This window comes from Marmota flaviventris, chromosome 9 (assembly GCF_047511675.1).
Source record: "Marmota flaviventris isolate mMarFla1 chromosome 9, mMarFla1.hap1, whole genome shotgun sequence".
NCBI lineage: Eukaryota > Metazoa > Chordata > Mammalia > Rodentia > Sciuridae > Marmota > Marmota flaviventris.
In genome coordinates this window covers 59,497,973-59,515,315 of record NC_092506.1, presented here as the reverse complement: position 1 = coordinate 59,515,315, position 17,343 = coordinate 59,497,973, and the positions used below count along the sequence as shown (strand labels likewise).

The following is a 17,343-nucleotide window of genomic DNA, read 5'->3' as shown; positions in this document are numbered from 1 at the left end:
ATTTTCTTTTATCTTTTCTTTCCCTTATCTTGCTTTGTTCCTTTGCTCTTCTTTGATCTTTTCACTTTTTTTTCTGTTTTGTTTAACTTCATTGTTGAATAAAACCCCTCACCTAGACAAAGGGTTACTCACATCCTCTGGTCTTCCCAATACAGAAGCAATCCCAGGAGAGAGGCTGATGGGAGCGGGGAAAATTCAGTTTACCTCCTGTGACATGGTGGGTCAACAGTGGCTGCATTCTACCATGGAATCACATGGCTTTGTGTGTGTGTGTGTGTGTGTGTGTGTGTGTGTGTGGCTTTTATTCTACAACAACTTATTCCTTGGATGCTAGTAATCGCTCTGTTGGCTCCTTCATGGTAAGGAGTAAGAACATTTTTCCTATTCTTATTGTCCATGTTAAATTTGGCTTCTTCTTATAAATAAAAATATGTTTTTTTTTTCAGGACTAGGGGTTGAACCCAGAGATGCTCTGCCACTGAGCTACATACCCATCCTTTTTTAAATTTTGAGACAGGATCTCACCAAAGTATCCAGGCTGACCTTAAACTTGCAATCCTCCTGCCTCAAACTCCCTAGTCACTGGGATTATAGGCATGAGCAACCATACTTGGCAGTAGGAATAGATCTTTTATTGAAAACTCCTCATATGCCTTTTTCCTCACTAATGTCCCAAATTTTCTTTTCCCCTTATCTTGCTATGTTCCTTTGCTATTCTTTTCTCTTTTCTGTTTTGTTTAACTTCTTCAGTCAAATAAAAACCCTAATCCTGGACAAAGACAAGCCCTTCACTCACCTCCTTTCTGGTCTTCCCAACACAGAAGCCCAGCCTGCTCCAGGATTTTCATAAATGCTGCCCACCTTGCAACTCTGGAGTGAACTGGAGAGTGTGTGATGGCTGTTTGTGAAGCTATTCCTGACAGCTACATAAAAAATCATCCAAGTCCTGATCCTCCACTCAGTTAGGAACTGGCATTCCCCAGAAGTCTAGGAATCCAACTGCTAAGGAGCTGGGTGGCAGGAGAGAATGCAGCACCATCCTCCGTGGCCACATTCCTGATCATGAAGCCACATCCATGAGAGTCCACAGTGCAAAGGTCAATGATGCTGGTAGGCCCATTCTTCTAGAGATGAAGAAAGAAAGGTTTGGGAGTCTAGTTCAGGGGCTGAGGTCAGATGCCAACTGAGGCTTCTTGACTTCTAAAGCAGTGATCTCCTCACACCTCATGGATAATCTCACTGGAATGTGAGCTCAAAGAGGGCACAGGCTTTGCTTCCTTAGCCTCTATGAAGTCTGTGCTTAGAATATGCTATGGAATAGCAAGTGCTCAGCATTGTTTTTTTCTTGCATGAATAGAGTTCAATTTTTATTTAGTTAAATATTAGTAACTTGGTACATTTTTATCTCCTTAAAAACTCCTATGATGGCATTCTCACAATAGTGTCATTTTATAGATGAAGAAACAGAGGCTTAAAGTAAATTATAAACATAGATGAAAGCAGAGAGATGTAAAAGGCCAAAATGGGGTTTGAAGCAAGAGCTAATTTTTCTGACTCCAGACTCGAATCAGCTGTTACACTTTAAAAAAAATGGTAATTCAGCGTTAAAAAGAAGCAGCTATCATAAAAATCAATAGTCCTTTAAAGTGTACTGAATCCTGATCTCTATCTAAAGTAATAAATAAATGGATTAGGGATGCACCACAGTGGTGGAGTACTTGCCTGAATTTTGTGGGGCTCTGGGTTTCAATCCCCAGCACTGAAAAATAAAATCAGACAAAAAATTGGTTAGAGAAATGCATACATATATAGAGAGACATTTTATCTTTCACTCCAAAGCCATTAAATTGCCTCTGTTATTAACTCACTGTCCACTTGAAGCAGTTTATTGGCTTCTGCTGCAGCCATGATCAGTGGTCACCACATTATTCATCACAGTGAATTTAGAAAAGGCAGAATAAACTTACCTGTCAGAGACAGGCACACTACATCTTAGTCAACAATATGACTTATGAAAATAAAGGCAGAAAATTGTCTTAGAGTGAAATAATTCCTGATAATCAGTTACTATTTGCCAAGCATTTTACCAGGACCACTGTAAAAATGATCACATTAAGGTCTTAGAGAAACGTTGCAAGTTAGTAGTATTATCTCAACTTGCAAACGTGGAAAGAGAGAGAGAATTCAATAGTGTGTCTGAAGTCATACTTTCCATCAGTGGTGGAGCTGGAATTCAAATTCTGAAGCTGCAAAGCACATACCAATTATTGGAAAAAAATTGAATTAATAAATTGGCTGTTTAACGGGTTAAGGTTACATGACAAAAGATATTAGAGAGATCAAAACCCTTTGGTTCCTACCACCTGTTTGTGGTAGGCTAAAGACAGACTGTGTTTGGATTTGGAAGCTGTGCTTTGTAAGTGTAAGTGGTGGTAGGTGGGGGGCAAATAGGAATCAGAGAGAGAAGGATAGGTTGGAGGAAGGGACATGGAAATAAAAAAAAAGTCTAGAATAATGAAGCCAAGTGATATCTGCTTGGGAAAGATCACCTGCTGACCAGAAAGATGCTGGTAAGATAATTCTTCTAAGTGCTTCTTATTAATATATATTCAGAATATCTATTATCAGGTTTGGGGAAGATTTCATTGTTTCTAATTAGTACTAAAGCAATTATCAAAAGTAGGGTGGGATTGGGAAGTAAATTTAACATGACTTTCTACCCCTAGTTGCTCTGCTTGGGGATTTTTTCTGAAGGGACTTGGGCAAGATAAATGACTGTTCTGATTCTATTTATATTTTGTGGTTACTCATAGAAATGTCCTTTTGTGTTACAGAAAAGATTTTCTTCCAGAGGGTCAGATTATTTCTTATCCACCTAACTCTTTGTTTTTTGGAAGTAACTCTTGATTCTATAACCCTGTGCCTGGGGCTAAGGACTAGATGCTGAGCCCTTCATAATTGAGTTCATCTCATTTCTGCACCTCAATTTTGCCCACTCAACTTGCTTACATCAATGATCCAGCTGTTACTGGGTAGGAGGCAAATCTCTGGGCAGGAACCAAGGAAGTGAATGGATGTGAGAAAGCCGTCTTCTGAGCTACTTCTAAGGTCAGATCTGGGATCCTGTGCAGTTAGCGAGATCTGGGTGCAGCTGTTTCCATCTTCAGCAGGCATCCTCTATAGCCTTTTCATGGTTCAAATCCTTTGTCTCTCCTCCTTCTTCACCTCAGGTTGACTCTTCTGAGATCTCTGCTCCACAGCGGAGCACCTAGAAGCTCTACAACTCACAACCAGGAAGAAGGGAGGCTAAACACACAGGGCATAAGAGGTATGGAGGGACTGGAGGGTGGATGTTTAAATCCGTGATTTTATGTAAGTGCCGGAAGTACTGTTGAGACCCTTTGAGGATCTTTAATCAATTCCCTACTGTGGATAGGTCTCTGGACCTCATTATCTCAGTCTCTGAGGGAAAGATAAAAAGGAGACAACTTTGAGCTGCCTGGATGGGAAGTCCAGTGGGTGCCATGTTCTTGTTACTACTGCTGAAGGATGTTGAGAAAATTTTTAACAAACTCTGCAACTCCAGGAAAGCAGAGCATGTGCTGTTGATAATGTTGCATGTATGGTACAGCACAGTTCCAATTATGTACATTGGGAGTGACCTTGGGCATGGTAGGCATAGATAACCGTATTTGATATTTTGAAAGGGCTTTTTAGTAAGCTAGACACAGAAAGACAAATATCACATAATCTTACTGTTGTGGAATCTAATAAAGTTGGTCTCAGAAAATGTGAGTAAAACAATGGTTACTAAGGACCAGGGAGAGAAAGGGGGGAAAAGGGATGAGGAGAAGGTGCTCGATGGGCACTAATTTAGAGTTCTATATGAGAAATGAGTTCTGGTGTTCCATTGCATGGAGGGTGACTCTGTTAAAATTGAATAGCGAGGGTTAGGGTGAAGCTCAGTGGTACAGCATGTGCTTAATAGGCCATGGGTTGAATCCTTGGTACCAAAACAAAAGAAAGAGAAAAAAAAAATAGAAGGCAACACAATAAACAAATTTTTAAAAAACTTGAAAATGAGTTTTTATAGGTAAATACAAAGATATGAAGAGTTAGCCATCCATTTTTGGACACTGGGAAAGTTGAGGGGGAAGACAATTAGAGACAGGAAGGGAGGGCCATTTCAGTTTTTTTATTACTCAGATAATCAAAATGAACTTGTTGGCTTTCTCTTGGGAGTGTGAAGGTAAAGCTATAAAGGAATGTTCCAGAGTCCCCAAACCAGTCCCAAGAGTTTATTCCAGTTTGTTGACCTGGTTGGTCCTGTGGCCTCACTCTCGTGTTCTTGATGGATGTGCTGTATACACATTGAAGTGTGATGAACCAGTGTGGCTCAAATCACAGTCGCCAGATGATCTGGATCAGAATCTCTTGTGATGCTTGTTAAATGCATATTTCTGGGCCTTGTCCTTTCCTGACAGATTCAGAAAATTGGATATTTATGTCAACCACGAGATTTGGGAATTTTCACATACATATCATTGTCTTCACGATTTCTTTACAAGTCTGATTTCATAATCAGAATTTTCTATTCCTTCCATAATTAAATATTTATCTTCACTTTTAGCCTAGAATTACTACCCATCTCAGTTGCCTGTTATATTAATTTACTAGTTTATGTAATAAAATGCTATAGACTTGATAACTTAACAAAGGATTTTTTTTTTTTATAGTTCTGAAGGCCAACAAAATCCTAGATTAAGATGTTGACAGCCTTGGCTTCTCCTGAAGCCTGTTTTCTTAGTCTCTTCCTATGATCTCACATGACCTTTTATCTGTGCATGTGAACTCCTGACTTCTCTTTAAGTATCCAAAGTTTCTCATTAATAAGGGCACCAGTTATATGGCTCTATCCTAGTGACCTTATTTTCACTTACTTTTCTCATTAGTGAACTTATCTCTAAATATAGTTACATCCTGAGACCCTTCAAGTCAATACTTAAACATAGAATTTAGGGTAGAAACAATTCAGTCCATCACACCTATTTAGCTATAATCCTGTCAAACATCTATTCATGGATTTAGCAAATATTTAATAGCAAAATAATATTTCATATACAATAAGAGATGCATCTTATTCTCCATGCCTGTTTTAGTTAGTTTTGCATTGCTGTGATGAAAATACCCAAAAAGAACAACTTAGAGGGCTGGGGTTGTAGCTCAGTGGTATAGTGCTTGCCTAGTATGCCTGAGGCACTAGGTTTGATTCTCAACAAGTAAATAAAGATCCATAAGCAACTAAAAAAAATGTTTTAAAAAAATACTCAAAAAAATCAACTTAGACGAGAAAAAATTTATTTTAGGATCATGATTTTAGAGTTCTCAGACCGTACATGGATGACTCCATTGTTCCCAGCCCAAGGTGAGGCAGTAAATCATGGGGGAAAGGCCTAACAGAGGAAATTTTCTTCCCTCATGGCAGCAAGGGAGTTAGGGAGTGTGGAGACAGAGAGAGAAAAAGGAGAAGGGGCCATGGGGAAGATGTGCTGTGCCAGAGCATGCCACCAGTGACTCATCTCCTCTAATCACACCCCACCTACTTATGGTTAACGCCTAGTCAGTACATTCACTCTAGGATGGACTAATGGGATTATTGCCCTCATGATCTAATCCTTTCACCTCGGAACGTTTCTGCATTAATGGAAATGGGAAACATATCCAAAACATGTTCATCTTGAGTAATATTTAAGGCCAAACTCTTGGAAGAGAAAGCTATTATTAGATATGTTTTGAGTAGACTTCAGTGCATTTGTTTGGAGGGAGTGAGGGAGATGGGGGGGAGAGGGAGGAAATTTTGATTAATATTTGATAAATCTTTCAATAGCCTTAATAGAAAGAGCATAAAGATTAGTTCATATTATAGGAAATATAATCCTATCTTCTCTATATCTTAGCCATGTATCTTCTGTGAGGGAAGAATAGGATATAATGTAGAGAAATTTGAATTCACAAAGTCTGAACATCACAATCTCAAAAAAGTTCAACTTTTGAGGTCATACAGACCTGAATGTAGTTCTGGACTCCAGTTTATTAGATATGCAATATTGGTAATAGTAAGTAATCTCATTAAAACTACTCTCTAAAAAGTCTATATGAGAATTGAAAAGGAAACCAACCCTTTTATAATAATAAGATGGGACTTAATGAAGACAGAGGAAATTTAAATTTTAACAAAATGATTGAATTCAATGTTTTCCTAGACGAATATTAAAACATTTAAAAATGCACACATTTCAATCAACATTTAGGTAAAAAAGGACACTAAAATCATTGAAAACACAGAGCCATTTGAAACAAGTTAGCATTTTTATGGTGAAGGTAATAATAAATAAAGTCATTTGAGAAATACAAAAACAATGACAATGTTTGTCTAACACAAGAGCAGTGTAGGGGTGAGCAACACAGGTATGCAGAGCCAGCTCCAGACACCACCCTGCAGGTCCCTGTATTTAAGAGGGTGGGAGGTAGGAATGAGGTAAGAATACAGCAAGTGCTACTCAACCTTGCATGCAGCTGACGGTTCCTGGACAGGCATGTTCCTGTTAGCTTGGTGTAAACAGGGCAAAAGGTAGAGTGCTCATCCACAGTAATGGAATTACCTTAGAACAGGAAGGAGAAAGCAAGGCTCAGGCTCCTGCCAAGAACAGTCCTGCTTCTGTGATTCTAGAAACAACGAACAGTGAAATACATGTCAAGGTGTGAGAAAGTACTTCCCAAAGATCCAAGGCCATCATGAGAAGAGGTGAGGACTCTAAGAATGAGGAATTGTGAATACAGAAGAACTGAGTGAAGCAGGCTTCTTCAACAATCCCAGGAAAACAGAAGGCACCCAGGACACTAGGAAGCGTGCAGTTCCATTAGGGTGAATACATGAATCTACGTATTTGAACTGCACAAGCCATTGTGTAAATATGTGTCATTTTATGTATTCATATTCATATGTGCCTATGTAAAGTTATGCAAATACATTACTACTACTACTACTACTACTACTACTACTACTACTATTGCAATCTTCTCTCTTTCCTGATGCCTTGGGAAATTCAAGGATCTAAAACTAATCATTTTTGTATATAGCCCACTGTCTTGAAGCTCCACTGGTTCTACTTGCTTCCATTTTGGGTAAAATGCTCTCTCACTGGTTTCCCTTTTGGCAACTAGAGTTAGGGCAACACAACTGGAAAGGGAAGAAATTACTGAGCCAAAACTTTCTCCTTCTTCTGACTCTAGGTAAAGTCCTAGAGGAGGACACCTCTACCTATATATATGAATATATCGTGTTATAATTCTCCTGTATCTAGACATATGTGTAATATACTGAAGCAGGCCAGAGACCCCCACCCAGAAGACTCTTATCATAATTAAGCAGAAACCCCAACCATATTTGTGGCATGTAAATCCCTCTTCTTATCAGAGAGTTTTTTTTTTTTTTTGCACAGAACATCAGCTATCAGGAAAAATCTGCAGAAGGCAATGTGTTTTGTAGCTTCCTCTTTGTTTATAAATGCCAGGTTTGCAGAAAAAAAGTTGTAAAAACCCTGTCTATCTAAAGGGTGGAACAAAATGCTCTTGTCATATGAACCTCCTAGTCCCCTAACCCCCCACTGGATATAAAGTTCAAAGTATTTCTATACTCATGGTTCAAAGGAAGAATTCTTATGTGAGAGCCACCTCTGAACCCTGCAGTCAATAAACCTGCTTCCAGAAAATTCCTCAGGTGTCCAGCCTCTTCTGTCCCATTTAAGTGCAAAAATGATTCACACAAGCTAGCTAAATGGGACATATGTACCAACACAAACAAAGGTGGCACAGAAAATATGCACTGTGGGGACATAAACAAAAACAGTAAAAAAAGAACCACAGCAGCCTGTGTGCGTGTGTTGTTTAACATGGCTGAGCCCAGAGATGCGGGAAATACCTCACAAAGAAACAATACATTGCATGCTTTCTCTCACCTTTCCACCCTTGCAATATACATAATAACTAAAGGAAGAAGTCAAGATGCTTTATAAGAAGATGCTTGATTAGTACCTCAGATGGAAAGCGATAATCCTCAGCCTCTGTTGCCTTTTTGATTATCCATGAATATTTTCATATTATTTCAATCTGGTACCTTTCCTCAGACTCCCGGGGCATTTGCTCCTTTTCTTAATTTTGTGCATGTGTCCTTAGCAAGTACCCTCCATGAAAAGCCATCATTGGGAGTGTGGGTGTGGATATGTGCAACAGGTTGCCAATGAATAAAAATTATGATTATTATAATAACATAACAAAAATAAGTTAAGAGGTAAGTTAAGAGTGATCATCAATTAAATTCCACTTACTGGAGGCGTTGAAAGATGAAACTTGTGTTACTGTTTTGAATTTTCTTTTATTTGGAGGGGGGCAGTACTGGGGACTGAACTCAGGGGCACTCAACCACTGAAGCACATTTCCCAGACTTCTTTTTTGCAATTTATCTAGAGACAGGGTCTCACTGAGTTGCTTAGCACCTCTCTTTTGCTGAGGCTGGCTTTGAACTCGTGATCCTTCTGCCTCAGCCCCCTGAGCCACTAGGATTACAGGCGTGTGCCACTTGAATTTTCTTAAATAATAACAGTTAATATTTGTTGAGAATTGTGTGTTTGTCAGACACTGTGTTAGGGATATACATGCATGGATTATCTCATTTAATTATCACTACATCTCTCTAAGGAGAAAAGGTATAATTATTCCTTTTTTTTTTTTTTTTTTTTTTAGGTACTGGCAATTGAACTCAGAGCTATGTACATGCTAGGCAAGTGCTCTATCACTGAGTTATATTCCCAACCCTTTATTTTATCTTGAAAAGTATCTCACTAAGTTCTGTCTTGAACTTGCAATCCTTCTACATCGGCCTCCTGAGTAGTTGGGATTACAGGTATGTGCCACTGCTCCCAACTTTACTTCTATACTCATTCCTGAATTAAGGAAACTGAAAGACCAGAGAGGTAGGTAATTTCCCCAAGGTTACACAGGCTATTTATTGCAGAGCTAATTAATTATTTTTTCCACAGCATACGTGAAATAAATGAACAAAAACAAACAAACAAAACAAACAAACAAACAAACAAAAAACGGGGTGAACTTTTTCTCTTCCTGCTAACTTAGTCCTTTTGAAAACACCTAAGTGATTTTACAAACTCAAACTTCTTAACAATACGTTGGCGGATTTGCGTGGTCTTGATGCTATAGACAATGGGGTTCATGAGGGGTGGTACCAACAGATAAACATAAGACATCAGAAGGTGCACAATGCGGGGCAGATGTTCACCAAAGCGATGCACAAGAGACAAGCCGATCATGGGGATGTAGAAGAGCAGCACAGCGCAGATGTGGGAGATGCAGGTGTTGAGGGCCCGGAGGCGCTCCTGGTGGGAGGCGATGCTCAGCACAGTGCGCAGGATGAGAGCATACGACAGGAATATGAGCAGGGAGTCCACACCCACGGTGCAGGCCACCACAAAGAGCCCATAGACGTGATTGACAATGATGCTAGAGCAGGCCAGCTTCATGATCTCCAGGTGCAGACAATAGGCATGGGCCAGCACGTGGGAGTGGCAGTACTGGAAGCGCTTAAGGAGGAACGGCAAGGGGAGGATGAGCAGAGCACTTCTAAGCACTGAGCTCAGCCCCATCTTGATGATACGTGTAGGCGTCAGGACACTGGAGTAGCGCAGTGGGTTGCAAATGGCCACGTAGCGGTCAACGGACATGGACAACAGCACGGAGGACTCCACCAGAGACAAGGTGTGGATGAAGAAGAGCTGAGTGAAGCAGGCAGGGATGCCAATCTCTCTGGCATCAAACCAGAAGATGCCCAGGACGGTGGGCAGTGTGGACAGGCAAAGGCCCAAGTCGGTGAGGGCCAGCATGGCCAGGAAATAGTACATGGGCTCATGGAGGGTGGCATCGGTTCGGATGATGTGCAGGATGGTGAGGTTCCCAAGGATAACCGTCAGGTAGATGGAGCAGAAGGGAATAGAGATCCAGCCATGGAGATCTTCCAGACCTTGAAAGCCCGTCAGAAAGAAGGTGGCTTTTTGGAGGCTGCTGTTGTAAGAAATGGCCATGACTTTACAATTTTAGATTCACCAACCTGTGATATAGAATGAGATTCCTGAAGAGAGACAGGGCTGATTTCTCAGTCACTTAGCCAGGACTAGTGAGTCAGGAAGGGTCTGCAGATGGCATGGGAGAGAATTGGGGCTCTAGATCAATTTGTCTTTTCCAGAAGGTTCAGAAGGGGCACTTTTACAGTGGATTCCTACAACCCATGAGTGCCATCAGATTCTCCATCAATGTTGGCCTCTTAGTGGTTTAATTATGTCACCTCAGATAACACAATTTTTAAATATGTTACCTCCTGGAAAAAATACCCCAATGCAATAATTGAAGAATTTAGAAATCATATATATGGGGAATTTGTACTATACATCATTTTATATAATTTCTACTAGGATCAGGTGTCTACAATGTGCCTTCAAAAGTATTTATAACTTGCCTAGCCTATAGGGGAGTTCAGAGGGAGTGTTTAGTAAATGTTTATTGAACTCTTTGAAATTGAAACTTGTGACCAGAGAGATATATTTCCTGAATCTACATAACAGCTTTTGGTAGGTTAGGAGGCCAAATGTAGTATGTAAATCTGAAGACTGGAACTGAATAACATCATAGAAGAACCTGGGCCTTCAGAAAAAAAAATAATTCTAGAAAAGGGGACAGGATAGATGTGTGTCTCTGATATCAGACTGGTTAAATTGGTCTTCTGTGTGGAGATGGGAATGCAAAAGAGGTGTGCATCAAATCTAAGGCACAAGAAATTAAGAAGAGAAATCTAAAATAGCTGGTAAAAGCCTCTAATCCTTAGCATAAGATGAGGAAACTAAATTTGAAGGACTTGGAGTCAGCTGTGTCTCTGGGGCTTGTGTACTATGACAACAGGTAGAGATTCTTCAAATGCATGGACTGGGTTTTCCTTTGCTCTCCCTGAAGAAGTTTTATTCAGTTACACTGAAAAATGCTCTATTGTGTTCTTTGCATGCAAATGCAATGCAACTAGTATATTATTTATCGCATGCATAAGAAGTTTAAAATAAATAATATTTATTAAATATGCTATAGACTTGTTACTTTTCTAAATGTCTAATGTGAATTGTGTCATTCAACTCTGACACCAATATTACCATATAGGTTCTATTCTCATGAGCATAGTTTGGAAATCATGGCACAAAGAGGTAAAGCAATTGGGTAAGTCTGCAGAGAAAGTAAGGGTTAAGGAGAAAATCCCAACCCTGGCAGTATAGTCTGGAGTTTACATGATCACTTTACAACATATTTTCTACTATGATTGCATACCAACTTAACTGTTACAAGAGTTAGACAATTAAAAAGTAAATTAAAAACTTAAAATTTCCTACCTTGGGCAAGCATGTGTACAGAGATTTCCATTATATGAAAAATGACTAATGAACTGAAATGGATAACAATAGAGAGGTAAAATGTTTGGGGGACTGAGTTCAGTTTTGGACATGCTGAACACAAGTTTACAAAAGAATTCCTGCTGTTGTGTGGTGGTGCCCATCTGTAATCCCAACACCTCGGGAGGCTGAAACAGGAGGATTGAAAGTTCAAAGCCAGCCTCAGCAATTAAATGAGATCTGTCTCAAAAAAGAAAAAAGGATAAAAAGTTTGGGGGCGTGGCTCCGTGGTTAAGCACTTCTTGGTTCAATCCATGGTACCAATAAGGAAAAAAAAAAAAAGAAAAAGAAAGAAATTCTTGGTGAGAGATTCTAGAGGATGTTATGTGTACTGATATTTGGTTTGAGTGAGAGCTTGAGTTATAGGATGTCTGCCAAGTGTATGGAAAAAAATGCTAGGAGACGAAATATGAGCAGGACGGAGAAGGGCTCAAATCACAACATTGCAAACAATTTAAGTGAAGATAGTATATAATATAGAAGTTAGAAAAATCTACAGATGAAATACAGGAAGAAATACAGGAAATTGAGATATTCTTTCAAAAGTCTTCCCTTAGTAAGTTAGAGAGATGTCGAAGAACTAAAAATAAATAAATAAATAAATAAAAGAATAAATGTCTACCTTGGTTTGACAATGTCACATAGTGACAGAATTGCAGGTCTTCTATCCCAATCCATCTGCAACTTAAAACTGCCTTACTAGCATGATATGAGGATTTAGCAAGTAGCCAGGACGGAGAGCTCAGTGTGTGTTCCTGGTTCCAAATGCCCAGTCCCTCTGTGTTCTAGACTATTCTCTGTGTGATGCTGCCTACAATCATACCTGAGCACCAATAGCTGGAAGGAACAGGACTTCTCAGAAAACATACTTCAGAACTCAGGTTGCACTGTAGCTTGGCTACAAGAATATCCCGTATTTAAAATGTGACGGCTTTTTGAAATGTCCAGGAGTTTCTCCTTGGGGACTTTTTCTGAAGCTGAATTCCCGGAAGAGTATTCATGGTTCTTAGCTGATGAGAAGCCCTAAAACATGGGAATCAAGGGAAAACAGTTACGGAGGGAAATCTATACTGTGTGTGTGCAAGGGTTATCTTCAAGATATTTGTATGTTTCTAGTTGTGGATTCCATGTTTTGAAACTGTAAATTAAACACCCAGCTAGACATGGAGAGCAGGGTGGAGGGAGAAAGAGAGAGATTTGATTCAGATAAAATATAAAGTCATCAGCCTTACTTCTGATTCTTTTTTTCTTTCTCTCTTTGCCCCTCCCTCCTTCTTTCCCTCCCTTCCTCCCTCCCTACCTTTCTTCCTTCCTCCTTTCTTTCCCTCTTTGCTTTCTTTCTCTCATAGTCCTGGAGATGGAATAAACCTTGGGGTGCTCTACCTCTGAGGTACACCCCAGCTCTTTTTATTTTTTGTTTTGAGACAGGGCCTTGCTAAGTTGCTGAGGCTGGCCTCAAACTTGTGATCCTCCTCCATCAGCCTCAAGAGTTTCTGAGATTTTGAACTTGTGACACCACCGTAGCTATCTCTGACACTTTTAACCATATGATTGTGTGACCAAGGGCAAATTACTTAATCTCTCTGAGATTATTATTTCCTGTTTTAAGTGAGGAATACACCCCCTCCTTTTTTCAACATGGATTTTGATACTATCAAGAATTCTCATCTGTTTTAGAGTCAACTGGTAATGTGATTTGGTTTGAGGTTAGGGAGAAGGAAGGAAGTTCTTGGTCTTTGGTCTTAAACTATTGGTTTCTTAGTTACTATTAGACATTCCTGTGTTGTCCTCCCAGTATACGTGATTTGAGTCACAATTCAGAAACTCATACTCTAAATACTGATTTAATACCTTCAAATAGTTCACTTCTTTCAATTACCAATATCTTTACCAAGACTTCTTCTAAGATCAATTTAAATTATTGATATATGCACCTGAACAGGATAGCTGATACTTCATGCATTCTTGGTAAATACTATTATTAAAGTAATTAGTAAAGTTAACAAGATCTTAGTTTTCCAAGAACTGATAGATGGGTTTGCTTTACTTTTAGGAGAGATGTTACTATTAAGTCTAATTTTTGATTAAAACTATTTTAGTGGTCAACACATATGATAAAATCATTAATAAGTATTACATATTATATTTAATATTATTTATATTCACAACCTCATTTATTATCTAAAGTGTATAATTATTAACTTCATATATTTTAACTCTTTAAGAAATGCTAAAGTTTTTAAGAAATGAGAAAAGCAAGCAAAATGTAAATATAAACCAAACTAGAGGTCATTGCTAAAGCTAATGTTGAAATTAATAATATTGGAAAAACACATGAGAGGGTGAAGAGACAAAGACTATTGCAAGTCCTAGTTGTTTGAGAAATGCAAATGTTGTTCAATATGAAGAATTCTGTAAATTCATATGCCATCCTATGATTGTATGAATTTGGAGATAAATAAGAGACAGGATTCTAAAAGGGTTCCCAACAGAGGCTGTATACAGTCCCTTTGCCAAGGACCTGTTGAGTTATTGACATAAATTTCTGGATTTCTAAATGTCTGCCTACACTGGTCTGCCTCAAATGCAGCTAGTGCATCTTTATATAATCTCTGTTACCTCCTGATACTGGTCAACTGAAGAGCTAGAGTGATCTGCTCATGTCTAGAGAGTAGAAAGAGGAGGAAAGAAAGAACTAAGACACAAACAAAAACTCCATGTAATATGCGCTCATGAGACATGGAATGTCATGTATGTATCAATAAAAAATCAAAACACATTACAGTAAATAAGAAATTGATGAAGACTGAGTAAGTTGAGGTATCCAGGGTATGTTACTCTTTAAACACTTTTAAGCAAGCATGTTTAGAGGCTGAGGGGCAGTAGTTATTAGCAAAGAAATTAAAAAATAGGACAATACATAAGGTATAGTCAGGTCATTAGAAGAAGTAGGAAGGTGATACATTTATTTATTTATTTTTTTAGGGACTTAGATTAAGTTTTGTTAGAGTAGTGATATTCCTCTTAGGAATGAGAATGAGATAAGTTGGTAGAATATATACAGAAGACATGATGTCACATGGCAAAAAATGAAATCACTCATGTTTCATTGCTTTTAAAGGATGGAGTATGTGTATGTGCAGTAGATAGTGGAGAGCCTGAGAAATGTTGGGCTTAATTCTCCCTATTCCATTCCTTCCTTGGTTGCTGAGAGGAATGGATGTGGGAGCTGAACTGAAATGCAAAATAATTATAGCTTTCCAAGTCTTATCTGATGATCAGCCTAGATAGTAGTTTCTGTGACACCATCGTGAGCAGCGCAGGATGGTCTTCACTGCTCAGCAATGAGGATGCATGCAAATGCAGAAGAGATTCACACTAATCTATGGTTTATAGTTATGAAACTGAATGTAAAACTAAAGAAGCAAAAATTCTGTCTCTGATGGGTTAAAGGCAATTCCAAATTATTACCATTTTTTTCAAAAGGTGGAATTGGTTTCTCCTTCCTTTGAAACTTACTATCCCCTTTAATGTGTAACTAAGAGGTACAGTAGAAGTGACTCTATACCTTGCCAGGTACAATGTTTTAGATTTAGAAGCTTCCAACCCGCTTCCAGGAACACATTACTTTCTCTTATGGTACTCCTTTAAATCCAGTCATCATGTTATTAGAAGTCCAAGATTTGTGTAGAGGTCACATGTTGAAGTTTAGCTAAATTCAACTCTGGCAACCAGCATCAACTGGCAGCTATGGGTGTAACCATTTTACACGTGTATCCTCCAGCCACTCTGAAGGTGCCTAAGTGGTGCTGTGTGGAACAGAGATGAGATTTCTCTGCTGAGCTCTGAACAGATTACAAAACTATAAGTGAATGAAAGATTATTGTTGTTGTAAATCGCTAAGCTTTTGTGAAACTTGTATATTATACCTGAAAGATGGTTCCTTGTTGAAGAATCTTATCTTCTTTGCAGTTAAGTTCTTCTCATGCTGAAAGGAGACCCCAAAGACACTTTCTCAGCCTCTTCAAATCTTAACTGTACTCACTACTCTCCTTTATCAAAATAAGCATCATTATCAATATCTAATCATTTGAAGATTGTTATTCACCATACTTATTCAAAACATTTCAAAACTGAAAGCATATTTTCTTGTTAGTGATATAAAACAAACATAATGACATTGAAGTATGCATTGGGCACAGAAAAAGCATTAAATGTGGTCATAAATGAGCAACAATACAGTTATTTCTCTGTGATGTTAAAGTCTGTGTGCATGTGTGTGCGCACAACTTTTGGACTTTGTATATTACATTTTTCACTGAGCTAGCCGCTGATATGAAGTAGTGAATAAAATAAGCAGTCACTGCTCTCCTGAAACTCATATTCTAACACCAAATAATTGTATAATATATTTAAAAAATAAGTTATGAATGATATCTAGGATTCTAGGATTATAAGGAAATAATTCTAGAATTAAGGAAGTAATCCTTAATATATATGATATTCAGAACAAGTACAGGATTCTAAGATTATAAGAAAATGATCCTAGAATATAAGGAAATAATCCTTAATATATATGATTTTAAGAACAAGTACAGGAAGATTGACATTTAGGAGAAATTATAATGTCTATCTAGGTTGGAAGTGATCAGGGAAGGTTTCATCATGAAAATGTGACCCCACCTGGATTCAAGATTGAAGAAAAAAGTAAAAGCCTCACTAATTTTGTTTAGATAATAAAAAGACAATTTTGTTAGATAATAAAAATTGTTCATAAGCCAATCTCGAAAAACCAAAGGTCGAATATTTTCAGTGATATGTAGATACTAACCGAAATAAGGAGAGAGGGAAAGAATAGATGTTCTATTGATTAGAATGAAGGGAAGGGAGGGAGTAAGAAAAGGAAAGACAGTGTGTCCCAAGCCATCCATGGGCTGTGTGTGTGTGAGCTATGCACATTTGGGCGTATGAGGGGACTTTGCTGGCATTGAGCATTGTTTGGGCTGTGCGATGCAAATGTCCCTTTCCTCTCAATCTGCCTGAGTTCCCACACAGCACCTGAGATGGGTATGACTTGCTAAGATGTCAATCAATCTGCTGACCACAAGACATCACCAAGCAAGATTCCACCCTTCGAAACCCTACCCCTTGCCTTATTTAGGAAGAATATTTTATCCAATGTCTTCTACCCAATAAATAGGAGGGTTTGGGGTTTGCTCTCTCTCTTGCTCTTTCCAACGTTGCCCAGCGTGGAGCTGACCCTTGGGGTCACTGAGCTGTCCCACTCTCATTCTTAGAAACTCACGTTGGTGTGCTGCATGTTTTTTTCACTGTTTTCTTAGTTATTGATACAGCCAACTCCTTTGAACCCAGCTCATTTTGCCAGCCCACCCAGCTGGTGACAACAGTGGAATGAATCTGATATAACTTTACTATGTACATATATGAATATAACATAGTGAATCCAACCATTGTATACATTCACAAGAATGGGGTCCTAATTAGAATAAAATATTTTATTGACATATATCCTAAAAAAGTAAGAAGCAGAATCTTTCAGTTTTCCTTTATAGGTTAGATTTTGAGATGTATAATCTGGGAATCCAAGATTGCCAAGGTACTAAGGGGATTTAGGTTTTTGAGTTTCACAAGACATGCTTGTGTAATTATATCAAAATGGATCCTACTATCATGTACAACTAAAAAGAACCAATAAAAAATAAAAATGGATGCCCCTTAGATACATGCTTATAATAAACTTATTCTAACAAGTGGGAGTAAA

General features: G+C 38.5%; 1 protein-coding gene across 1 annotated transcript; it reads right to left on the bottom strand.

Annotated features, from left to right (window-relative positions):
* Positions 1-9,188: 9,188 nt before the first annotated feature.
* Or51g1 (olfactory receptor family 51 subfamily G member 1) lies at positions 9,189-10,154 on the bottom strand. The gene has a single exon (XM_027942748.2). It carries the CDS (start codon positions 10,152-10,154, stop codon positions 9,189-9,191), a length of 966 nt encoding a protein of 321 aa, XP_027798549.2.
* Positions 10,155-17,343: the final 7,189 nt, after the last annotated feature.